This window comes from Akanthomyces muscarius, chromosome 3, assembly GCF_028009165.1.
Source record: "Akanthomyces muscarius strain Ve6 chromosome 3, whole genome shotgun sequence".
Lineage (NCBI taxonomy): Eukaryota > Fungi > Ascomycota > Sordariomycetes > Hypocreales > Cordycipitaceae > Akanthomyces > Akanthomyces muscarius.
In genome coordinates, this window is record NC_079243.1 from 615069 (window position 1) to 633646 (window position 18578).

The following is an 18578-nucleotide window of genomic DNA, read 5'->3' on the forward strand; positions in this document are numbered from 1 at the left end:
CACAGGGAAGCGCAGTTCCACCGACCAAACCAGTGACCGGAGCCAGCCAATGGACACCGTGGCCTCTACACTAGCTTCTATCGATTTCCATGGGTTTCCATGGCTAATTCATCGTCTCCTGCCCACATCGCCGTGATTATGCGATGATTTTGTCCAAAAAAAAAATAGAAATGAAAAAAAAAAAACAATCGTTGAAGTTGAGCTGAACAGTATTTAGTTTCTAATAGTGTGGACGCTTAGACTACATCTGTATCGATCTAAGATTTAAGAACGCATGCTGCGAGATTGCTTGTGGATGCATAACACACCGGGTACTGCTGCGCTAAATCTTTAGCTAGCAGGGCCATTGCAGGTGACGAATCTGCTGGCGCTATTCGGATCACTGTTAGTGTACTAGCTGGGTTGCAGCCAGTCAGGAACCAGCCCAGTTTCGAACCGCCTAAAAATAGCACGTAAAAGGTACATATAAAGACAGCCCCCCTTTGCGTGAGGCTGCACAAAGAGCATGATGCCTTGGATGACTATACTGGGGCGGGCAGACCCTTGCGGCCAAGTACCGGCCAGGATGCAAACCCCTGCCATGAGGTAGCTGAGGGTGACCACTGTTAACTCCCAGGGCCCTGCGGGTGAAGGCAGTTTGAGAGTACAAGCGGGCACGAGCGACACTTACAAGCTCACATCGAGAGTCTTATCTCCCACCACTCGTCATCGAGCTCGTCGGCGGCGCTGGCGCACGGGTGCAACGCGAAGACGCAGCAACATGCCGCGATGCCGGCCGATCCCTATGCGACCAATATCTGCTGGTTATGGAAAAGATGGGCTACATTGTGTCGCTCCAATCTAGCTTCCGTGTAGTGCGATAGCACGATGACACACAATTAAGGTTCATGGCGTCATGGAAGGCCAGAGAGCGACATGAAGATAGCTCGCGGCGTGCCGATGGCCATTTTCACGTCAATCCTTTATCTGGTGGATCCGTTCCGCATCCCTTTCGGCCCAGCAGCTGTCGCGCGGACTCGATATATGAGGTTGCCTCCAGGCGCGAGCAGCTTAGATGCAGCTCTACGTGTAAATTTTTGCGCGGATGAAAAAGAACTATGGCATGCAAGCAGTTATCCAAGGAAGATGTCCTATACATGGCGCATCATGTATTTCTTCCACCCAAACTTCCCACCAAAAGCGACGCAGAGCCGACCCAGGATGGCGCGTTGGCAGATGCTGCGCTCAGGTCGCTTCGCCTGTTTTCGAGCACAACCACACAGAGCGCGGTGCAGACAGCCATTACCATGATGGAAAATATGACTTCTGTCCACGAAGTCGGGGCATCGTATGCAGTCCGAGAGGACAGTCTCCGGAACGCCTTGCAGCAGTTGAGCAAAAGCAGAGAAGGTAAGCTGCGCTGGGAAAGCAGTCTGCCACGCTTCTGACCTTCATCTAGGGACCTCCATTCCACTGCATGTTGTCGCGCAGAACGCGGGTGTCATTTTCACAAAAGCCGCCGGCCACGTCAACTGCGAGGTGTTCGAGCTGTCCCCGCCGAACGAGAACGTCGTGAGTGTGAATGGGCGCTTAAGACGGTCCTTCCCAGCCTCTGGTGTAGCGTTGCCACTTGACGCGTTTGACGACGGCCTGTGTGCTACACTGGCTACTACGCTATTTAAGCTCAGCGTGCAATCTGTGCCAGGCACGAAGCCGCGGGCCAGAAAAGCGACGCAGATGCATGATGAGGAGAGAGACACTACGGACCCCAAGATTGTGACGACTTTTTTGGTCACATTTCTGTTAGCGCGCGGCGAACCTGCGCGCACTAAGGCGATCTGGAAAAACACCCGCGAGGATGTTGTGTACCGAAGCAGCTTGCTACCCTGGAGGCGATCGCCAACCTGGCTGTTGATTCGTGTGGCCTTGCAGCTGAGTCTTTCTCGGGGCCAGATGGCGCCGAACCGTGCCTGTCTGTATAAGGACTTTATGCTGTTTTTTCTGGCGGACTTGCTGCGCAACGCCACGCACTGTGATCTTGATAGTGATCTGCTTTATTCCATGTATGCAAAAGTGCACAGACGCCATTGCAAACACGTCGGTGATGCTAGCGTTCGCAGACACGCTCAGAAAGCCATGCGCACAACAATCGATGCCTTGCAGAAAAGATGGCAGTCTATACAGGAGCAGGATGCTGTCCATGTAGAACTGACTGCGCTTGCAGGGGCAGATTGGAAAGGTGATGCTAGCGTCGCTATACCTGAACTGGACGATTTCGTTCGCGCTTGCGGCGAGCGCACGAGCGTGCCCGACGTGGTTGACTTCAAACCAAAGATGGTCATGACGCAGTACTCACCGAATGAGCTGCCGGACCTCCAGCGCAGCGATGAAGGCTCTGAAGCTTTCGACCTCCTGTCTTTTGAGAGTTGGGTCGCCTGCCATCTCGACACCTGGCTTGCTGAGCATATGTCAGATGAACATGTCTGCGAGTCGCTCGCGGCCGCGATACGTGATTACCATGCCAAGATGAAGCGGCTCTACTGCCGCAACCCTGAGTGCATGTCTACCATGATGCTGACTCTCCTCGAGCTCTGGGTGGCGTGTGACAAAGCGGCCGTGTACCACTGTTCGCTGCTGGCCGAATACGATCCAGGCGTGCCTCCACGCCTGCTTGAGGCTCTGTTACTGCCGTTGAAGATAGATATGAAACGTCTGGAGACGATAGAGACGTATCTCCACCATCGATCGCAGCGGGCGACGCGAGCTTCCACTGGTGTTTACACTGCGTTTGGGACACTAGACTGCTTCGCCGTCCGGTGGTTCCAAAAATCCCAGAAGCACAGAGACTTGATGGCGAGCATAGAATCATCGGCAAGCGCGCTGCGTAATGCAAAACTTGCGGAGCTTCGCGCGTGCAAAGATAGGTATCAAAACCTCATGAACATGCACAGCAATACGAGCCACAACAACACCATCGTATATGTTCGCACGTCACAAACAATGGAGGCGCAGCATGTCGAAGAATCTTGCCAAAAATGCAGATACCTGCGTGATGCAGGATCAATCAAGATTGAGATCTATGAGTGGCCGCTTCCGCGGAATGAACTTGAAGCACAATCGACAGTCTTTGAGTTGGAGGTTCCTCCCTCGTTTGGCCACTGGCGAGACGTGACCCTTTTTCTCAGACTTGACGTCATGCAAGGATCCTATAGCACGGAAACCACAGCGCAGACCCAATATCTCCTGCAGGACTACCGAGGTTTGTCCACCTACTTCGTCTCGTTTTCGGCCACCCAACGCAGCCGCCTGCTTTCTGGGACCAAGCCCCATGGAGTGACACACCGTCACGGCAGGTATGTCACCAGTGCAACATCTGAGTATGACGTCTGCCTCGTGAACGGGCTGCGGTATGCCTATCATGATAGGTGCACAGACTACTTTGTCGACGCGGTACGCTTCGCCGGTCGAATGGAGGCTATGTGCATGTATGCCATGCCGCCTGCGTCCGATTCCTTGCAGAAGTTTCTGTACCGTCCAGCTGAATACCCTAGCGGGCCAACCCCAAACACCGCCATTGCGTCGCAGTCCGCGTGCCCCGGCCACTTCACGCTGCAGGAGTATACGGCGCTGTGCACATTGCCCCTCGGCAACAGAATCCAGTGGCAAAACATTCTTCTGCAGCTCCACGCACCGGCCGTGGACTTCAAGAAAGTCGAAAGTTTGCTCACTGTGCTCCAGTGCTTACTGCAGGCGGGGCCGCGCGGCGATGCGCCCGGATGCAGGGAGAGCCACGCCGTGATAGAAGATGACCAGTTTACGTCTGGGCTCCTCAGAGGTTTGGATATTCAACTGCAACACATCAAGTCGAATTGGCAGGCCTCACATGCAATCAACACCTTGGTCTGCCTGGGCTGTCGCCTAAGCACTCTCACGTCCGACTTACAGACCAGGGCCCGCTGCCTTCTATTTTTGGACAGGTGTAGAGCTGTGGCGTTGGATTGGCTCGGCAATTTACAGGAGAAGACAAGCCACGCAACGAACGAGGGAGTAAGGGCTGCTCATCGTGCCAGGGGGACAGTCGTCGCAATGATATGCTGCGCTGCCTTTGACTTGGACCAGGAAACTCTGGCTAGCATGCTGTCCTCACACAAGAACGCAACAATCTTCATCCGATGCGCCATTGTCATCAGGGAAGGTCAGCAGGCTATTGATGTTAGCGCCCCATTCATACGCGTGCTTCAACGTCGCGTACAGAAATTGTTACATCGCAGCTACAGTCTAGTCTCCAAGCAGATAGTGCAAAAGTCTTCGGCGGCTTTGGACAACGCCATCCGATTCTCGTGGCCGGCATACCAAGCTGCGGGAAGTTGGCAGCCACTGCCAACTCATGACTACTGGTTGACCACGCATGCGACAAATGAAGGCACTGCCGAAACAGTCCAAGTGCATTTCAACCTACTGGACGGGGATTTACGCGTGAACGGAGCGCCCCTTGGCCGCCTTCCTGATGAATACGTTGGGCACCCATCGTACCTCGAGCTATTTGGCCATTCGGTGATAGACGTCATGCCGAGTGCACTGCCCGGCATGCGTTTCTCGGCCAAAACTACTTTTCATGGCCACACCTTACATTTTGGGATGGCTGGCAAAGACCTTCTGCTTCGAGCATCAAAAGGTGACCGTTGTTATGAGTTGGTTCCGCGCCGGCTCCTGGATGGTTACTACCCCGTTCAGACAGTTCAGGACAACGTGCACTGGTATGATGTGGCTGTTGGCGCTATTGAATTCCGTCACCGCGTGAATCCTTGGATGGCGTCAAGCCCCAAGTGGATTTTGGCTCCGTCTTGCCGCGACAATACCTGGCAACTGCAGAAGGACGGTTGCCTGTTACTACCAGTCCAGAGCAAGACCGCAAGACTGGTATCCAAACCGCTAGAGCCGCTGGAAAATCCTTTGTATATGCATTGCATTCTACGGACCCCCTCCGACCTCGAGCTCCATATTCCGAGGCTACAACTGGAGTTCTCTCTGCGGTTGGATACCTGCAGGCTCGATTCGCAGCAGTATCGCGGCATGTTTGTCGATGCGGAGCAATCCTTGGGCACATTCAGCGGCCTGGAGAATAAACTCGTGTTGAGAAGCGGCGGGAAAGACTCGCAACGAACAGTGCTTGTGCCCAACGGCGTAGTGAGCTTCGCACGTTCGCGCGGACATGTCCAAGTGAAAATCAGCAAAAGTACGATGACACGTGTGGAGGCTTATGAGATTGATACACTGCTCGGAAGTCTTCAAGACTGTGGCAGCCATGAGAGTATGCTGTATCAGTGCTACCTGCATGCCGTGACTTCGTTCTGCTTGCCCGACCCATTGACGCATCGAACAGGAACGGAGCAGGCGCTATCTATTTTGAATTCAGCTGCCGTGCACTCTTTTGCTGCGCTATCTGTGGAATCCATGGGGCATTTGCACAATATTGCCAAGCTGACACCGGCCAGGCGCTACTACCCGGAAAGTGAGCGCTGCATGCAGGTAGTGGACTGGTCGACGAACTTGGGATTTCTCGCTCAGCACAACAGCTACTATGCTGAAGTTCAGGCGCTCTTCAACAGACATGACTCTTTACAGATATTTAATACAGCGCAACACACGTTCACGCCACGTTTACCTGCTATGGACCATAACTTGCTGGACCGGGACGTGAATCGGTCGTCGACGGTTCGCATTTCTGGATTTGGAGCAGAAGGTTTTAACACAGATAAGGATCGTTGCTACGCCGGACGGGGCCAGTGGCAAGATTCTCTCGCAGCGAAGCGCACGTTCGAAATCACAAGGGCTTTACTGCGTGCCCGCGCACAGCCGTGCAGCGAGATAAGACCGGATCTCGTGGCACACATGTGGAAGTACCTGCAGGATTCACACGTCGCCCGCCAGACAGATACCCCGCGCACGAAGTTAGAATATGACGCTGAATGGTTCATTGAGTCAAAAGAATTTATCTCTGAAGACTGGCTCAGCATCCATCACTATCTGAGCCATGGTGGAACCTCGGTGAATGGCAGCGACATCGCTATGTGGCTTGCGACGCTGGCATTCTCAGAACATTCTGATATGACAGTTCTGCAGATCCTCGCTGGCTTCCACAACAACCCTTCAATGGCTTCCATTACGTTACCCACAGCCTACAGATTCGACATCGGACGAGGGTTCGAAGTCGATGAAAACGAGCTTCGCGCCGCGATTCGTGCTGCGGCACACCCCATTGAACATTGTCCGCCTCTTCACATCGTACAGCATCATCAAGAAAGCTACGAAACTTTTAGACGGAGGCAGCTGAAGCAGTTGGAAAAAGCTGCGGCCCCGTTTTGTGAAGATATCCAAGAGCGGCTGAAGCGCCAGTGGTTATGCGAAGTGCCGCACTTGCCGACGACATTGGCAGCGGAAGCATATTTCAACATGTCACAGGTGATGAGCACTGCAAAAGGGCTCTTTAAAAATTGGTATGACAACCATCGATTCCGGCAGTACCTCGAAGAAATAGCACGCCAGATAAATCGTGACACATTGCCGCAACAGATGGATTCTCCCTGCTGCGCAGTGGAAAAATGGGCGCAAGAAGGACGACAGCGCTTCGTCAACTCCTCTGCCATTTTTGGTCATGCTGCTCCAACTCTGGAGCCATTCCAATCACTTGATCTACGGTCGCACTTGCATCCTCGCGTCGTGTCTGGAAAAACAGAACCTGCCGTGATGTCCCTCGTCGCTCGCCTGGAGGCTATCGCAGGTTGCCCGTACGAAAAGGAGTACGTCAGAAATCTAAAATCTAGTTGCCGATCGGCACGGAACTGCGATACAAGATGGGAGTTGATGGATAATGCGCACGATGCGACGCTGGAAAAAGCAGTGGCTGCATGGAGAGAGAATGCGCAAGCCCGCGTCGACAGGGTGTACGACGTAATGCTGCAGTCGATTCGCGCGCCTCAGGCAGATGCAGAAGCAAGCATTCAGCAATGGCCTAGGATCTCACCGGCGTTCTTTCTCCGACAGTTGTCACACAGTCGGTGGCGAGCACTGCCTTTAGGATGGAAGGATTGCATTATAGAGTACGGTCGGGCGATCACCTCCTTGCAGCAAGCGCGCCGGTTGTCCAACTCATGCGATGATAGAGCCAAGTTGATTGCGGAGATCCAAAATCCAGGACATAAGAGTTGGAGCCCGGGAGATCACCCCGAGTGGCTGCTGCTGGAGGTGGAGAATAATATTCTCATACGAGAGGTCCAGCACCGAATGGCACAGCACATGAGTGCGCCGGCATCGGGCCAAAACGAAATCATGCAGCTGATCATGGGCGGCGGGAAGTCTTCCGTGATAGTGCCGATGCTCGCCTCCGCTCTGGCCGACGGGACCCGGCTGACGCGCGTCATAGTCGCCAAGCCGCAAGCCAAGCAGATGTTTTCAATGCTGGTGGCAAAGCTTGGACGCCTGCTAGATCGACGCATCTACCTCATGCCCTTTTCCCGGTCAGTTCGGGTAGACGGCGCCAGCATGGAGGTCATCCAGCGTCTCTATAGCCACTGCATGGCCACGGGCGGCGTCCTCCTAGTCCAGCCGGAGCATATACTCTCTTTCCAACTGATGACGATAGAGAAACAAATATCCGGCGCGATTGAAGGACGCCTCATGTTAGAAACCTTGCAATTTCTCCAACGAAACTCTCGCGACATCATAGATGAAAGCGACGAAATTCTCAGCGTCAAATACGAGCTCGTCTACACTATGGGCACGCAGCGCTCCATCGACCATGCACCGGCCCGTTGGATTGTTATCTCCGAAGTGCTCGATGTGGTTAAGAGATGCATCCCGGCAGTACAGGCACGCTTCCCAGAGGGAGTAGAAGTATATCCTGGACACCGTGGCTCCTTTCCCCGAACACGTATTTTACAATACGAGGCTTTTGTTGAGCTGTCTTGTCACGTTGCTGAGAGCATCTGCAAGAAGGGGCTGAGTGGGTTTTCGATTGCGCACCAGTCTGAGGCGGTCCGGGCCGCGGTATGCCTCTACATTAGCAAACCGCACCTGGCACAAGATGAACGTGATTACGTGGAACTGCACAGCGGATTCATGACCGATGAAACAAGAGATACGCTGCTGTTGCTGCGAGGTCTCATGGCGCTAGGCATCTTATCGTTCATTCTCGAAAAGAAGCGTTGGAGGGTGGATTACGGTCTTGATCCCCTTCGGCAGCGCCCGACACGGATGGCCGTGCCGTTTCGTGCCAAAGATCTTCCTTCTGATAGATCAGACTTTAGTCACCCAGATGTAGTCATTGCGTTTACCTCGCTCAGCTATTATTATGAGGGGCTCTCGGACGATGATTTGGTCCTAAGTATAAGCCATCTGCAGGTTTCCGACCAGGCAGATGTGGAGTATCAAGATTGGGTCAAAGACGCAGAGGATTTACCCTCTTCACTCCATCAGCTTGTGAGCATCAATTTAGAGGACCGTCAGTCTTGTGTAAGCGACTTGTTCCCTTGTTTGCGGTATGCCAAGAGCGTCATTGACTATTTCTTGGCGCATCTCGTCTTCGCGAAAGAGATGAAGGAATTTCCTCACAAACTTTCGGCGTCGGGGTGGGACATAGCAGCCACGAAGGACAATCCAACGACTGGCTTCAGCGGCACGAACGACTCACGCGTTGTGCTTCCCATGTCGATGCGTCAGATAGATCTCGACGCGCAAGTGCACACCAACGCCCTGGTTTTAGAGTACTTGTTGCAACCTGAAAATGTTGCCGTGCCTGCGCCACACCGACGCGACATCGATTTGTCTGATGCGGAGCGGCTGCTTACCATGGTAACAAGCATGACCCCGCCCGTTCGCGTCATCCTAGACGTTGGCGCCCAGATTCTGGAACTTGACAACATCAGCGTCGCGCGGAAGTGGCTGTCAATGCTCAGGAATGATAACGCGATACAAGCAGCCGTCTTTGTTGACAAAGAGGACCAGATCTGCGTCCTCGATCGGAAAGGGCATGTTGCCCTGCTACACGCATCACCATTTGCAACCCAGCTTGGCAGTTGCGTCGTTTTCCTGGACGAAGCCCACACTCGCGGAATCGACTTGGTGCTACCACAATACTACCGAGCAGCCGTTACACTCGGCGCGAACTTAACAAAAGACAGGCTCGTTCAAGGTAAGGTCGAGCGCAGCGGTGAGACAGATCTGTGCTAACCAGTTGCTAGCCTGTATGCGGATGAGAAGGCTAGGCCACGGGCAGTCTGTCGTCTTTTGCGTCCCAAGTGAGATTTGCTCCAAGATGAACACGGACAACCCCACCGTCGCAGACATTCTGTTGTGGGTAATCCGAGGCACGTGGGAAGATGCAGCACGCAGCGTCCCTCTGTGGGCTGCGCAGGGACGGCGGCATGGCTGGCAGAGAAAGATCTGGGAAGACGCGCAGACTGAAGACGGTGCGGTTCGGATGACCGAGGCGCACGCCCGCAGACTTTTGGAAGAGGAGGCCATGTCCATACGCGATCGCTATCAGCCCCGCACCGCGGTCGCGCCGCTGGCAGAGGACGATCCCATCAGCCAGCGGTTCCGTGTGTTCAAGCGGATGGATCAGTTCTCGGCGGCGCTGAGTGAGGAACAAGAGCGTGAGCTCTCGCCGGAAGTTGAACGTGAGCGGCAGATTCAGAAGGCGCCTCCCGCAAAACCTGCCGCCCACTGCTTGCACCCAGATATCATCGCTTTCGTTGCCACCGGACTCATTGCGGCAAACTCGTCAGCACATATGCCAGCATATACTTCGCTCTCGACAACAGCTGCCGCACAATGTATGGACTTACAAAAATGCCCACGCAATGTCTATGTATCTCGGGATTTTGCCATAACTGTCGAGGGCGGAGGTTCAGACTGCACGCAACGCCAAGTGCAATGGGTCTTGCTGAGCATGCTGCAGTCGTCGATGGGCGCAATTGACAAGATGATCATCATCAGTCCATTTGAAGCGCAGGAACTGTTGCCATCGATCCAAAAATCTGCGCACGCTGCATTGTGCCTGTACTCACCCAGACCCAACAAAGGCTACCATGCTTTGGATGGCTTAGACCTGTACACTGTGCCAGAGCAACCGGCTTTGGCCGTCCCACCACAACTTATTACCGAATTAACCGTATTTGCTGGCGAGCTTTACTTCAGCTCGTTTGCAGAATGTGTTCGCGTCTGCTATTATTTTGGCATTAACATATCGGGTATTCACGAACAACAAAAAGAGTGTATTGACGCAAACAGCATCTTTTACAGCCCGTCGAGCTGCTTCGCTACAAGTCCAGTCAAATTCTTGCAAGTCTTCCTGTCTCAAGTTCGCAGGGGCTGTGGCGGTATTGGGAAGACGCACATGGGCTTCATTCTAGAATACCGATATCCGAAGGACTTGTGAGCACATAATGCCGGTTTGGATTGCCACAGGCAATCGAAGGCTACTACCAGGCACCGAACAGAGACGCTACAGGAATTCATTGGCTAAATTCTAAGCCTGGCACGTATCCAGAACACATGGCTAGAGAGTACACGGAGCTGATCGTTGCTTTCGGTATTTTTTAAATCAACAAACCCTTGAAAATAGCGGAATTACTTCTGTCGCGTCCCGTCGCGGTGGTTCGGGGTTTGTGTGGCATGACCTCTGGTCCATGGCGTTTGCTTCCGAGTCGGCCGTGTCTTGAAAAGGTTTCTGTGAAGTCCCTCGCCCTTAAAACAACGATCCCAATCGCACAACCCTTCGGTCAGCCGCCGTCTGTCAAGGTATTGACAGCTTCATGTTCCGCCACTCGGTAACCATTGCCGACCTGCCGACCGCAAATTAGCCAAGAGAATGCCGGAGACTTAAGTAGGTTAAGGCTCCACTTGAACTTACGGCTCTTCATATGAAATTGGTATGTGTTCAACGACACAAAATTGCAAAAAACGCTTGGTAGTCTCCCGACCTTCAAAGACAACCATAACATCTGCTCTCGACGGCTTACGCTGTCCAACTGCGATACGTTCCTTTATAATGAGACGAGCTCGCCATGCTTGCACACTGGCCCGCACTGTAGCGATGTCCTCTAGATCGACGCTGGAATCATGATCATGTTTTGCTTGTCTCCACTCCATGAAGCTGAAAACTCCTTATATAAGACGTCTACCCGCCGCGAGCCAGCACTGGGGCTGTGCGGATGAGTCAGCACTGGTCAAACGGTGGGAGCTCATAAGTTAGTTAGAGCCACGGGTCCGTACAAGCACACGGGTACCTTATGTAATCGGCTTCCTCCAAGAGGCGGCCCCTACATTCGCGCCCGGGCGCGAATGTAGGGGCCGCCGTGTGCTTGTACGGACCCGTGGCTCTATGAGCTCCCTCAAACGGTCTGTTTTGATTTGATGGATCCTCCAGTGCCTATCAGCCATTACGATAGCGGCTTCGGCCATCGCGATTGGTGTCGGTGTAGTTCGGACAATTTTGCCTCCCAATGCACTACTAGAGATGTCATGCGTCTCCTCTATTGGTGTAGCGGACCGTGCCTGCGTAGTAGATGGCTTCTCGGGGCTTGAAGTTGCTTCATCAAGTGCAAGGCCGAGCTCCTCTTCCACCGTAGAAGCCCCCGCTGTCTCGAAAGTGGTGGAGGCACCCTGGCAGCGTCCACGTACCGATTCGCAGTTTCCACAACGACGGAATAGGTCGTCGTCGACCATAATGCATTGTTCGAATGGACCTTGGTTCTTCTTTTCGCAATACGTGCAGGCTTGTTCCATCACTTCCCCAGATGCTTGTATCATACATGAAACAATCTTGACGCCATTCTCGCAGATGCCGATGAGATGGTCCTGGGTGAAATTACGACCTTGACGTAGCTGGACTGGACGCTTGACTGGGTTCTGCAGGACTCTGTCCACACGTTTTGCACCCCATGTGCCGACTTGCTGGAGTTCGCCTTTATGGGAGCCATCCGAGTCGATGATCTTGAGCACGACAGTGCCGTGAGTGCCATCTTGCTCACCATGCGCCCCCTCCTCGCGAGATGAGGTACTGGTCTCGACGGCCCTGTCCGGTGTACAACAGCGGAGCTACCCTCCTCACCGTCTAAATGTTGTTCACATAGAGAGGCGGCGGCGGTCGATCTCCTCCTCTTTTTATTCGGCCCTACCTGCTCCTCCTGATCGTACCATTCACGTTTTCGGTAGGCAGACTCCTCTGCTTCGTGCAGCAGTCCAGCCTGGCCACTGTTCGAGACAGAATGACGGTTGATCTAGATTTTTCGTTAGCTGCGCTGCCTTTAGTAATCAACCGCACAAGCTGTTTACCTCGTGGCATGTGCCGAGGCTGGCGCTGTCCGGCACCTCCTCGGTAGCTTGCTCGGGATCATAGAGCAAGCACGGTTCCAAGGTCCTTGCATTAAACTTTTGAAGAGATTGCTGAAAGAATGGGGGTGGTAGTGTTGCCACGAGCCGATCCGATAACTCTTGGAAAACAGTCGCGACCCGCTCCTTCCATGCGTCCTCAGCGTACTTAAGGCCATTCAACTCCAGCGATTTCCGTTCACCCGCGTAGTGAATAATCTCGTTTTCGATGCTACCAGCGTCTTCCGGTCGCTGCTCGTGAAGGCGCTTAAAGCATTGTTGCAAGACGCTGTTGAGCTGAGCCACGATCTGGTCATGGAGGACCTGTGGGGGTTGTATCTCATTAAAGTCGGCGAATGCCTTTTTAGTATGATCTGCCAGGCGGTGAAGAACCCTCGATGCGGACTCGCTGGACTCAATGGTTCCGGCTAGAGAAGGTCGTGCCGTGCGAACTGTGTCTAACTGGCTCGTTTGCATGTTTTGTCCGCTTATAACAGATGAGAGCTCAGCCAGACTTTGCATGATTCAGTCTTGTCCATGCCGACATAAGAGTTGGGCCTCAGCATCCGCCTGGCAGGTTTTTAATCACCAGAAAACGCATAGTTGAAGACCGTATCTCCTGGGTGTGCGGGCGACTATGCCTTCAGGCGTCTCAGACGAAAGCCATTTGCGACCGCCCTGCCCGCACTGCGCTAGCTCTCGGTGTCGTAGGTTCGCACTAGGCCCTGGATCAGAGTGACGCGTACTACACGAATATGAGGACACAAGCGCAACGGGGTCAAGCATCTATTCATAATCCGCTGACCTGTTGGCATCAAGGTGCGAAGGGTAGCCGAAATGGCGCGTATAGACTTGTTAGGTGCTGGAGGCCTGCTGAGGGCGTTTGGCAGGCCTTGGTCACTGCTGGAACCCGACCTTCTTCTTTCCACCCACCCCAGCTCCTCTATGCTGAAGCATTCAATAGCCACATGCACGTACAGGCGAAAAGGAACACTATCAAACGTGATCCCAGAAGCTAGCAGCGCGGCGCAAACTCGGCAGGGGTCAGTCCGTTGGGGTTTGAAAATGTGTGCATGCGCAGACTATAATTCGGCGTCTGGCATTTCGCCCATCCATAGATTGGCAAACGGCGGGTTTGGCGCGGGCAGGGTCGGGACACCAGGCCAAAAACTTATCCCGTCAAGTTGCAGACGCTGAACTTCACGATAGCGCGATCGGTTATCGCCACATTACCCCGCTGTGTGGTATCGATGCTTCGGGCATAGTCAACAATGCCCACGGCAGTATATCACGTTGCAAAGCAAGATGGCCCACACCACTGTGCTGAAGAGATGAACTTTTTTTTGACCAAATCATTCTGGTGTGGCATGCTAGTGGCTAAAGTTCTCGCCGCATTGAGATCGCATGTGAGCGAACGCATTCCAGTGGCGGGTTGTATTTTGGTAAGACTCACGTGAACTTTGCTCTAATGTCCGCCACAGACAGAGGCCGCCACGATCTGCAAGTTCTATAATCATTGAGCTCGTAAGCAGAATCATCATGAACAGGAAAGAAGAGAGTAATGCTCCGAGCCGCGCGTCTGAGTCTGACTCTCTCTCAGTCGTGTTCGAGTCGGCCCAACGATGGCCGCAGCCATTGCGGCACTTCATCGAGACCAATCTCACATCGGCCGAAATTCGCTCCGTATGGTCTCAATTGAAAAGCTCTTGTGCGCTGGGCCGCCAGGTCCTTTGGACTGGTATGACACGAGAAGCGGCACAGAAATGGGCGGATTGTCATGGTATGCAGACCCTGACCACTGCCATGGGAGAGTATATGAATCCGAAGAGCGAACTTTGCCCGCAGAGGGAAAAAACACAGGCGGCGTGGATCAATTTTATACATGGAGCTTCGGCGCTTTTTGCTCTACGCATCAGCCAAGGCGAGGTAGTCACTGTTCTGTCAAACCCGCCTCCCCAGCGCTTCCACCCGGAAGGAAACACTAGTTTCCAATGTATCGAAGGTCCGATTGTGACTGGCGTACTCGGCAACCGAGCCGTGACCAGGATCGAGATAGTTCATCCCAAAGTGTCCGATCTTACATACGAAGTCTGGCCGGAAGATCATGTGCATGACTGGCTGGACAGGCATAGCGCCCCGCCGTCAGTGGTGCATTGGAGGCCGGTCAAGCAAAGAACGACTCTACAACTGCGAGAAGCCACCGCTGTGAATGAAACGATGTTTTACGACGCGCTCGCACTGCCTCATCGAGCAGCCCCAGGAAGGCTAGAGAGCAGTAAGGCTGCTGAACGGAAGCCTTTGCTCATAGGCGAATTGTGTCAGCCACATGCCGCTGATACCAAGAGATCCCAGCACAAGAAAGAGGCAGCAGCCTTGGAAGCTGCACTGTGCAAAAAGATGCGAGAATTCAGCAGCGTAAGAAAGGCTGATCGTCTGAGGCTTCACAACGAGCATGTGTCCGTCATGCAGGGCCTTCGGGGGAAGGCTGTCAAGAAACTCGCACACCAGAGGCATAACAAAATGCGACAAGAATTGACCAGTATGCACAAAAACAAGCTGGATCGATTGGAAAAGGATATGAGAGCTAGCCGGCAGGTACTTAGAGAGAGACACAAGATGGAGATGAGGCATAGCAGAGGCTACCAGCAACACATTCAAGTTGAAAGCGCCCGAGAAAGCAACGCACTCGCGACCGAAGCGAAGGAGATGAATTCTAGCGTTGGTCTTCTCTCACGTTTTTCTCAATTTCTTCGTTTCCTTCTCCATGCTGCGGGCCAGTTGTGGCTGACCTGGACCACGAGGGAAGATTTACTTCCAAGATAGAGTGATACTCATGCTCTCCTCACCGTCGTTTAACTCCCACTTCCGAAATATTCACACCTGCATTAATACAAACGCTTTATTGAAGTCTGGATTATAAATGCAAGAAATAGGCTACTTTCACCGGACCCGCCATGTAGGCCCGTGCAACAAAGGCCAAGGCACAACTCAATGCGACCATGGAAGAAAATGCCGATTCATGATAGCGAAATTGTGCTGGACTGCGTTTGCCTGGCGGGCAGACGACTCGGTGTAAGTAGCTAAGAAAATTATGTGCCAGCTATAATAGGTAACTTAGCGGGTTGTACTAGAGTAGGCTTTAAGACGTGCTATCGAGCCTTCTACGGATAAATGTACAGTTGTACCCGCTAAGTGGGCCCCAACTGGGCGCGTCACGCCCAAGTTCTCAACTAGTTGCCCCTGGAATACTTGTCCTGTCATCATCCTCCAACAGTAGCAGTTTCGCGCCCAATGGCATATGTCTGTCTAAACCGATACCAGTCAGCGAAATCACGATGATGCTGGCGTTCTGCGTCCGCGGCGGCAACCGCGTCCGCGTCGCGCCAACAACTGTTGTCGCCTGGTCTTTGTACGGGGACCAGCGGGAGCCCTGCTGTCAGTGGCGTATATCGCCGCAAACAAAGGAAATGCAAGATATGAAGATTTAACGAGTAGCGTTGTCCCAACGGCCAAAAGTCTTTCAAACGGCTACAGGGTAGTTTGAATAGTGTACTACCACGGCCCTTGATCTAGCCTGACCGCCTCTTTTCTGTGCGCTCTAACATGCATCAGAAGCTCTACGAAATGGATATACTTGGGAGGAACTCTCGCAGACTCTTTCCTGTTTGGAGACGAAAAATAGTGGCGCATTTGGCGGCTGTGGCAAAGGTTCAAAATTGAAGAACATAAGTTTGACCAGGAATGCAGTCGCTGCGCCGAAGAAGATAAGGGTCTCGGCGGCGTCGGTTTTTACGAGTCACCCCAAAAAACACAGCCGAAGCGAGGTGCCGACCAAAATACGACCAACCCATCCAAAAGACAACGAACAACGAGCAATGCTCAATGATAAATATTATTGCGGAAAATAAGGCACAAAAATGACGTCTGATGTTGCAATGCTTAAGGTGATACGTCCTACGACCCATAAATGAAGCCCTTCGAAGCGTCATTTGGTGAATAATGAACCCATATTCGATTTTCAATTTATTTGTGAGTTGGAGACAGCCTGCTGCGGTGTTCGACACAATGGAGAGAACCGACGACAGTAAACTCTTTTGCGAGGAGTTACAGTAACTAACTTAGTGGTTTACTTAGGATTGCAAAAGTTTCAGCGGACTATGGCGAGTGCTCAGCGGTCTACTGCGAGGGCTCAGCGGTCTACTGCGAGGGCTCAGCGGTCTACTGCGAGGGCTTAGCGGGCTACTGGTACTGTGAGGGTCTAGCTGGCCGGCCAGTAACGCAGCCTCAAGCGTGCGGCGCTGGAGACAGCGCAGGCCTATGAAGCACGGAGTTTGGTCGGCAACAAAAGGCTGAGACGACGGAGAATTTGCTTCGGCAGCAACATATCATTGATCCAGGTCCGGGCGCTCATTCAGAAGGATTCGAGCGCCAAAAGGAGCAAAGAGGCCCGACTGGTGAAAGGGTTCGGTCACACTACCAAGCCGCGCTGCATTGTCTACAAAACTGCTTGGGGGACTCGAGGTGTGATCTTATACTCATGCTGGTGCTCACTACCTGCTCATCGTCCAAGAGGTTAGATGTGCAAGAAGGCGACACGCACTTCAGCGTATCTACCAAGCCGAACAATCCGCCGGTGCTGACAGCCTGTCTCATCACACGAATGCTGTGGTTCTCACTGCCCGAGGCGTTCCCGTGGCAAAACGATGACACTCAGGTTTTAAGCGTACCGGACATGGTGAAGGAAATTGATAAGTCGGAGCCGAGGGGAGCGAAGCAGAGCACTCAACGCATCTTAAATGGCGTATACCTCCAGATTAACTCTAGTGCTTAAGGGGTAGGGTTTGTCTTAAGCGCGGTCAATATATCGCAGATTCTGTTTCGAAAGCCTTTTAAAATCAGCACTATGTAACCGCTATTTATACGACGAATCGGGCTTTGTCTGCACCCTTCATCAATTTAAAATTTCTCCTGCTATATTTGCGTGTGCAGTCCATGACGGCCTGCCGATTCATCCAACTCTTCGTCCGGGCGCGTAAATTACAATTCTTTCCCTGTTGCTCCTGGTTTCCAACTCGATTGTAGTGCAGTTGTGCTGGATTGGTCTAGTAGGATCGTCTTCTGTTTAAATAGAGGTTTGTCGTTCGCGGGTTTCAGTTGCGGCAGATATAGCCGTCATGAAGCTTTAGCTGCGGGACGGCGGATGATCCATTTTCGAACGGCGACAATTTGTGCCTTTTTCGAGCAGCTTGCGCCTAGTAGTAGTAGTAGTAGCCCATATCACAGTATGCCTTGCTCAGTTCCTGCACATATTTCTCCCTCTCCCCTATCTTTTTGTCTACAAACTCAGATGCCTGTCTGCCCCAATAGGAGAAGAAGACCTCGTCTAAGATAACCTGATCGGGGTGCCTCTCATAGAACAGCGGCTGGATGTGCCAGTTGAATAGGTTATACGTGGCCCTAGGTATGTTCACGGCGCGGAAGAACCAGAAGCCGCCGCTAGCCCAGGCTTTCCGCTCGCACCATTCCCGTACAGCAGAGCCGGGCCAAAGTGCGCTAAGACCAGGAGGCTCGCTGCTCTGGTAGAGCCCCTATCACCTACGCTCACAAGAAGGCGCATAGCATGCAACGAGTTTTTGCCAGACTGCTGGCGTTCGTCGGTGTGGGATTCTGGCTGAGCTTGTTGAGATGAGGCGCTTTGTTACCGGGGAAGCGTCTCTCATGAGTTCTTCCTGGGCATCATGATGGAAGCCGTTCGGGAATTGTCGGCGGCCCCTTGCGCCGGTCGACTCTGGTCTGCCTGACTCAGCCCCGCGTCTCGTACTGAAGCGTTTGTGACCTACGCTGCCATTGGTCCAGTCAGAAAGTGAGGCGGGCTGTCCTGCATACCATCACGTTACTAGCTCAGCCATCTTGCTACCCCGCGCCAGGTTGTAGGACTTGTCAGAGGTATGACAACAAATACTATGTAACCGTTCACGAGTACCTTGCAAAAACGATGTCCGACTACTCTCGCGAAGAGGGCTCTCAGGAGCCCGAGGTAACAACGTCCCTCAGCATGTAGGCACAGCTTTGCGTTGATGTTTGCGTTGATGGAATGTCACTGAGACGCAGTATGCAGACCGAGCGAGATGGACGAAGCTCAGACGACCTACCCCCTTTTCAAGGATATGGTGGATCTTTTCGAAGAACATAAAGAAAACGTCATCCAGGATATCGAGAGGCAGGTC

At 53.0% G+C, this 18578-nt stretch overlaps 5 protein-coding genes across 6 annotated transcripts; 4 read left to right on the forward strand and 1 right to left on the reverse strand.

The window, feature by feature from the left end:
• Positions 1–1097: 1097 nt before the first annotated feature.
• On the forward strand, positions 1098–3962 carry LMH87_001508 (uncharacterized protein; the record flags this gene model as incomplete). 2 transcript variants are annotated; one of them, XM_056192795.1, is made up of 6 exons in its annotated part: positions 1098–1389; positions 1439–2042; positions 2100–3332; positions 3413–3429; positions 3518–3814; positions 3925–3962. In XM_056192795.1, the coding sequence occupies 6 exons, from the start codon at positions 1098–1100 to the stop codon at positions 3960–3962; spliced, it is 2481 nt and encodes an 826-aa protein (XP_056049896.1). The 2 variants fall into 2 exon arrangements, with proteins under 2 accessions (XP_056049896.1, XP_056049895.1); XM_056192794.1 differs by lacking the exon at positions 3413–3429 and having other exon boundaries at positions 3531–3814.
• Positions 3963–5220: 1258 nt separating this feature from the next.
• LMH87_001509 (uncharacterized protein) lies at positions 5221–8575 on the forward strand (the record flags this gene model as incomplete). The annotated part of the gene is made up of 4 exons (XM_056192796.1): positions 5221–5290; positions 5363–6779; positions 7143–8490; positions 8570–8575. The coding sequence occupies 4 exons, from the start codon at positions 5221–5223 to the stop codon at positions 8573–8575; spliced, it is 2841 nt and encodes a 946-aa protein (XP_056049897.1).
• Positions 8576–8688: 113 nt separating this feature from the next.
• Positions 8689–10417, forward strand: LMH87_001510 (uncharacterized protein; the record flags this gene model as incomplete). Its single annotated transcript, XM_056192797.1, has 2 exons — positions 8689–9169; positions 9219–10417. 2 exons carry the CDS (start codon positions 8689–8691, stop codon positions 10415–10417), a joined length of 1680 nt encoding a protein of 559 aa, XP_056049898.1.
• Positions 10418–11158: 741 nt separating this feature from the next.
• LMH87_001511 (uncharacterized protein) lies at positions 11159–12828 on the reverse strand (the record flags this gene model as incomplete). Its single annotated transcript, XM_056192798.1, has 4 exons — positions 11159–11178; positions 11353–11410; positions 12159–12260; positions 12316–12828. 4 exons carry the CDS (start codon positions 12826–12828, stop codon positions 11159–11161), a joined length of 693 nt encoding a protein of 230 aa, XP_056049899.1.
• A 3588-nt stretch (positions 12829–16416) lies between these two features.
• On the forward strand, positions 16417–16928 carry LMH87_001512 (uncharacterized protein; the record flags this gene model as incomplete). Its single annotated transcript, XM_056192799.1, has 4 exons — positions 16417–16435; positions 16503–16601; positions 16749–16872; positions 16922–16928. The coding sequence occupies 4 exons, from the start codon at positions 16417–16419 to the stop codon at positions 16926–16928; spliced, it is 249 nt and encodes an 82-aa protein (XP_056049900.1).
• Between the last annotated feature and the right edge of the window lie 1650 nt (positions 16929–18578).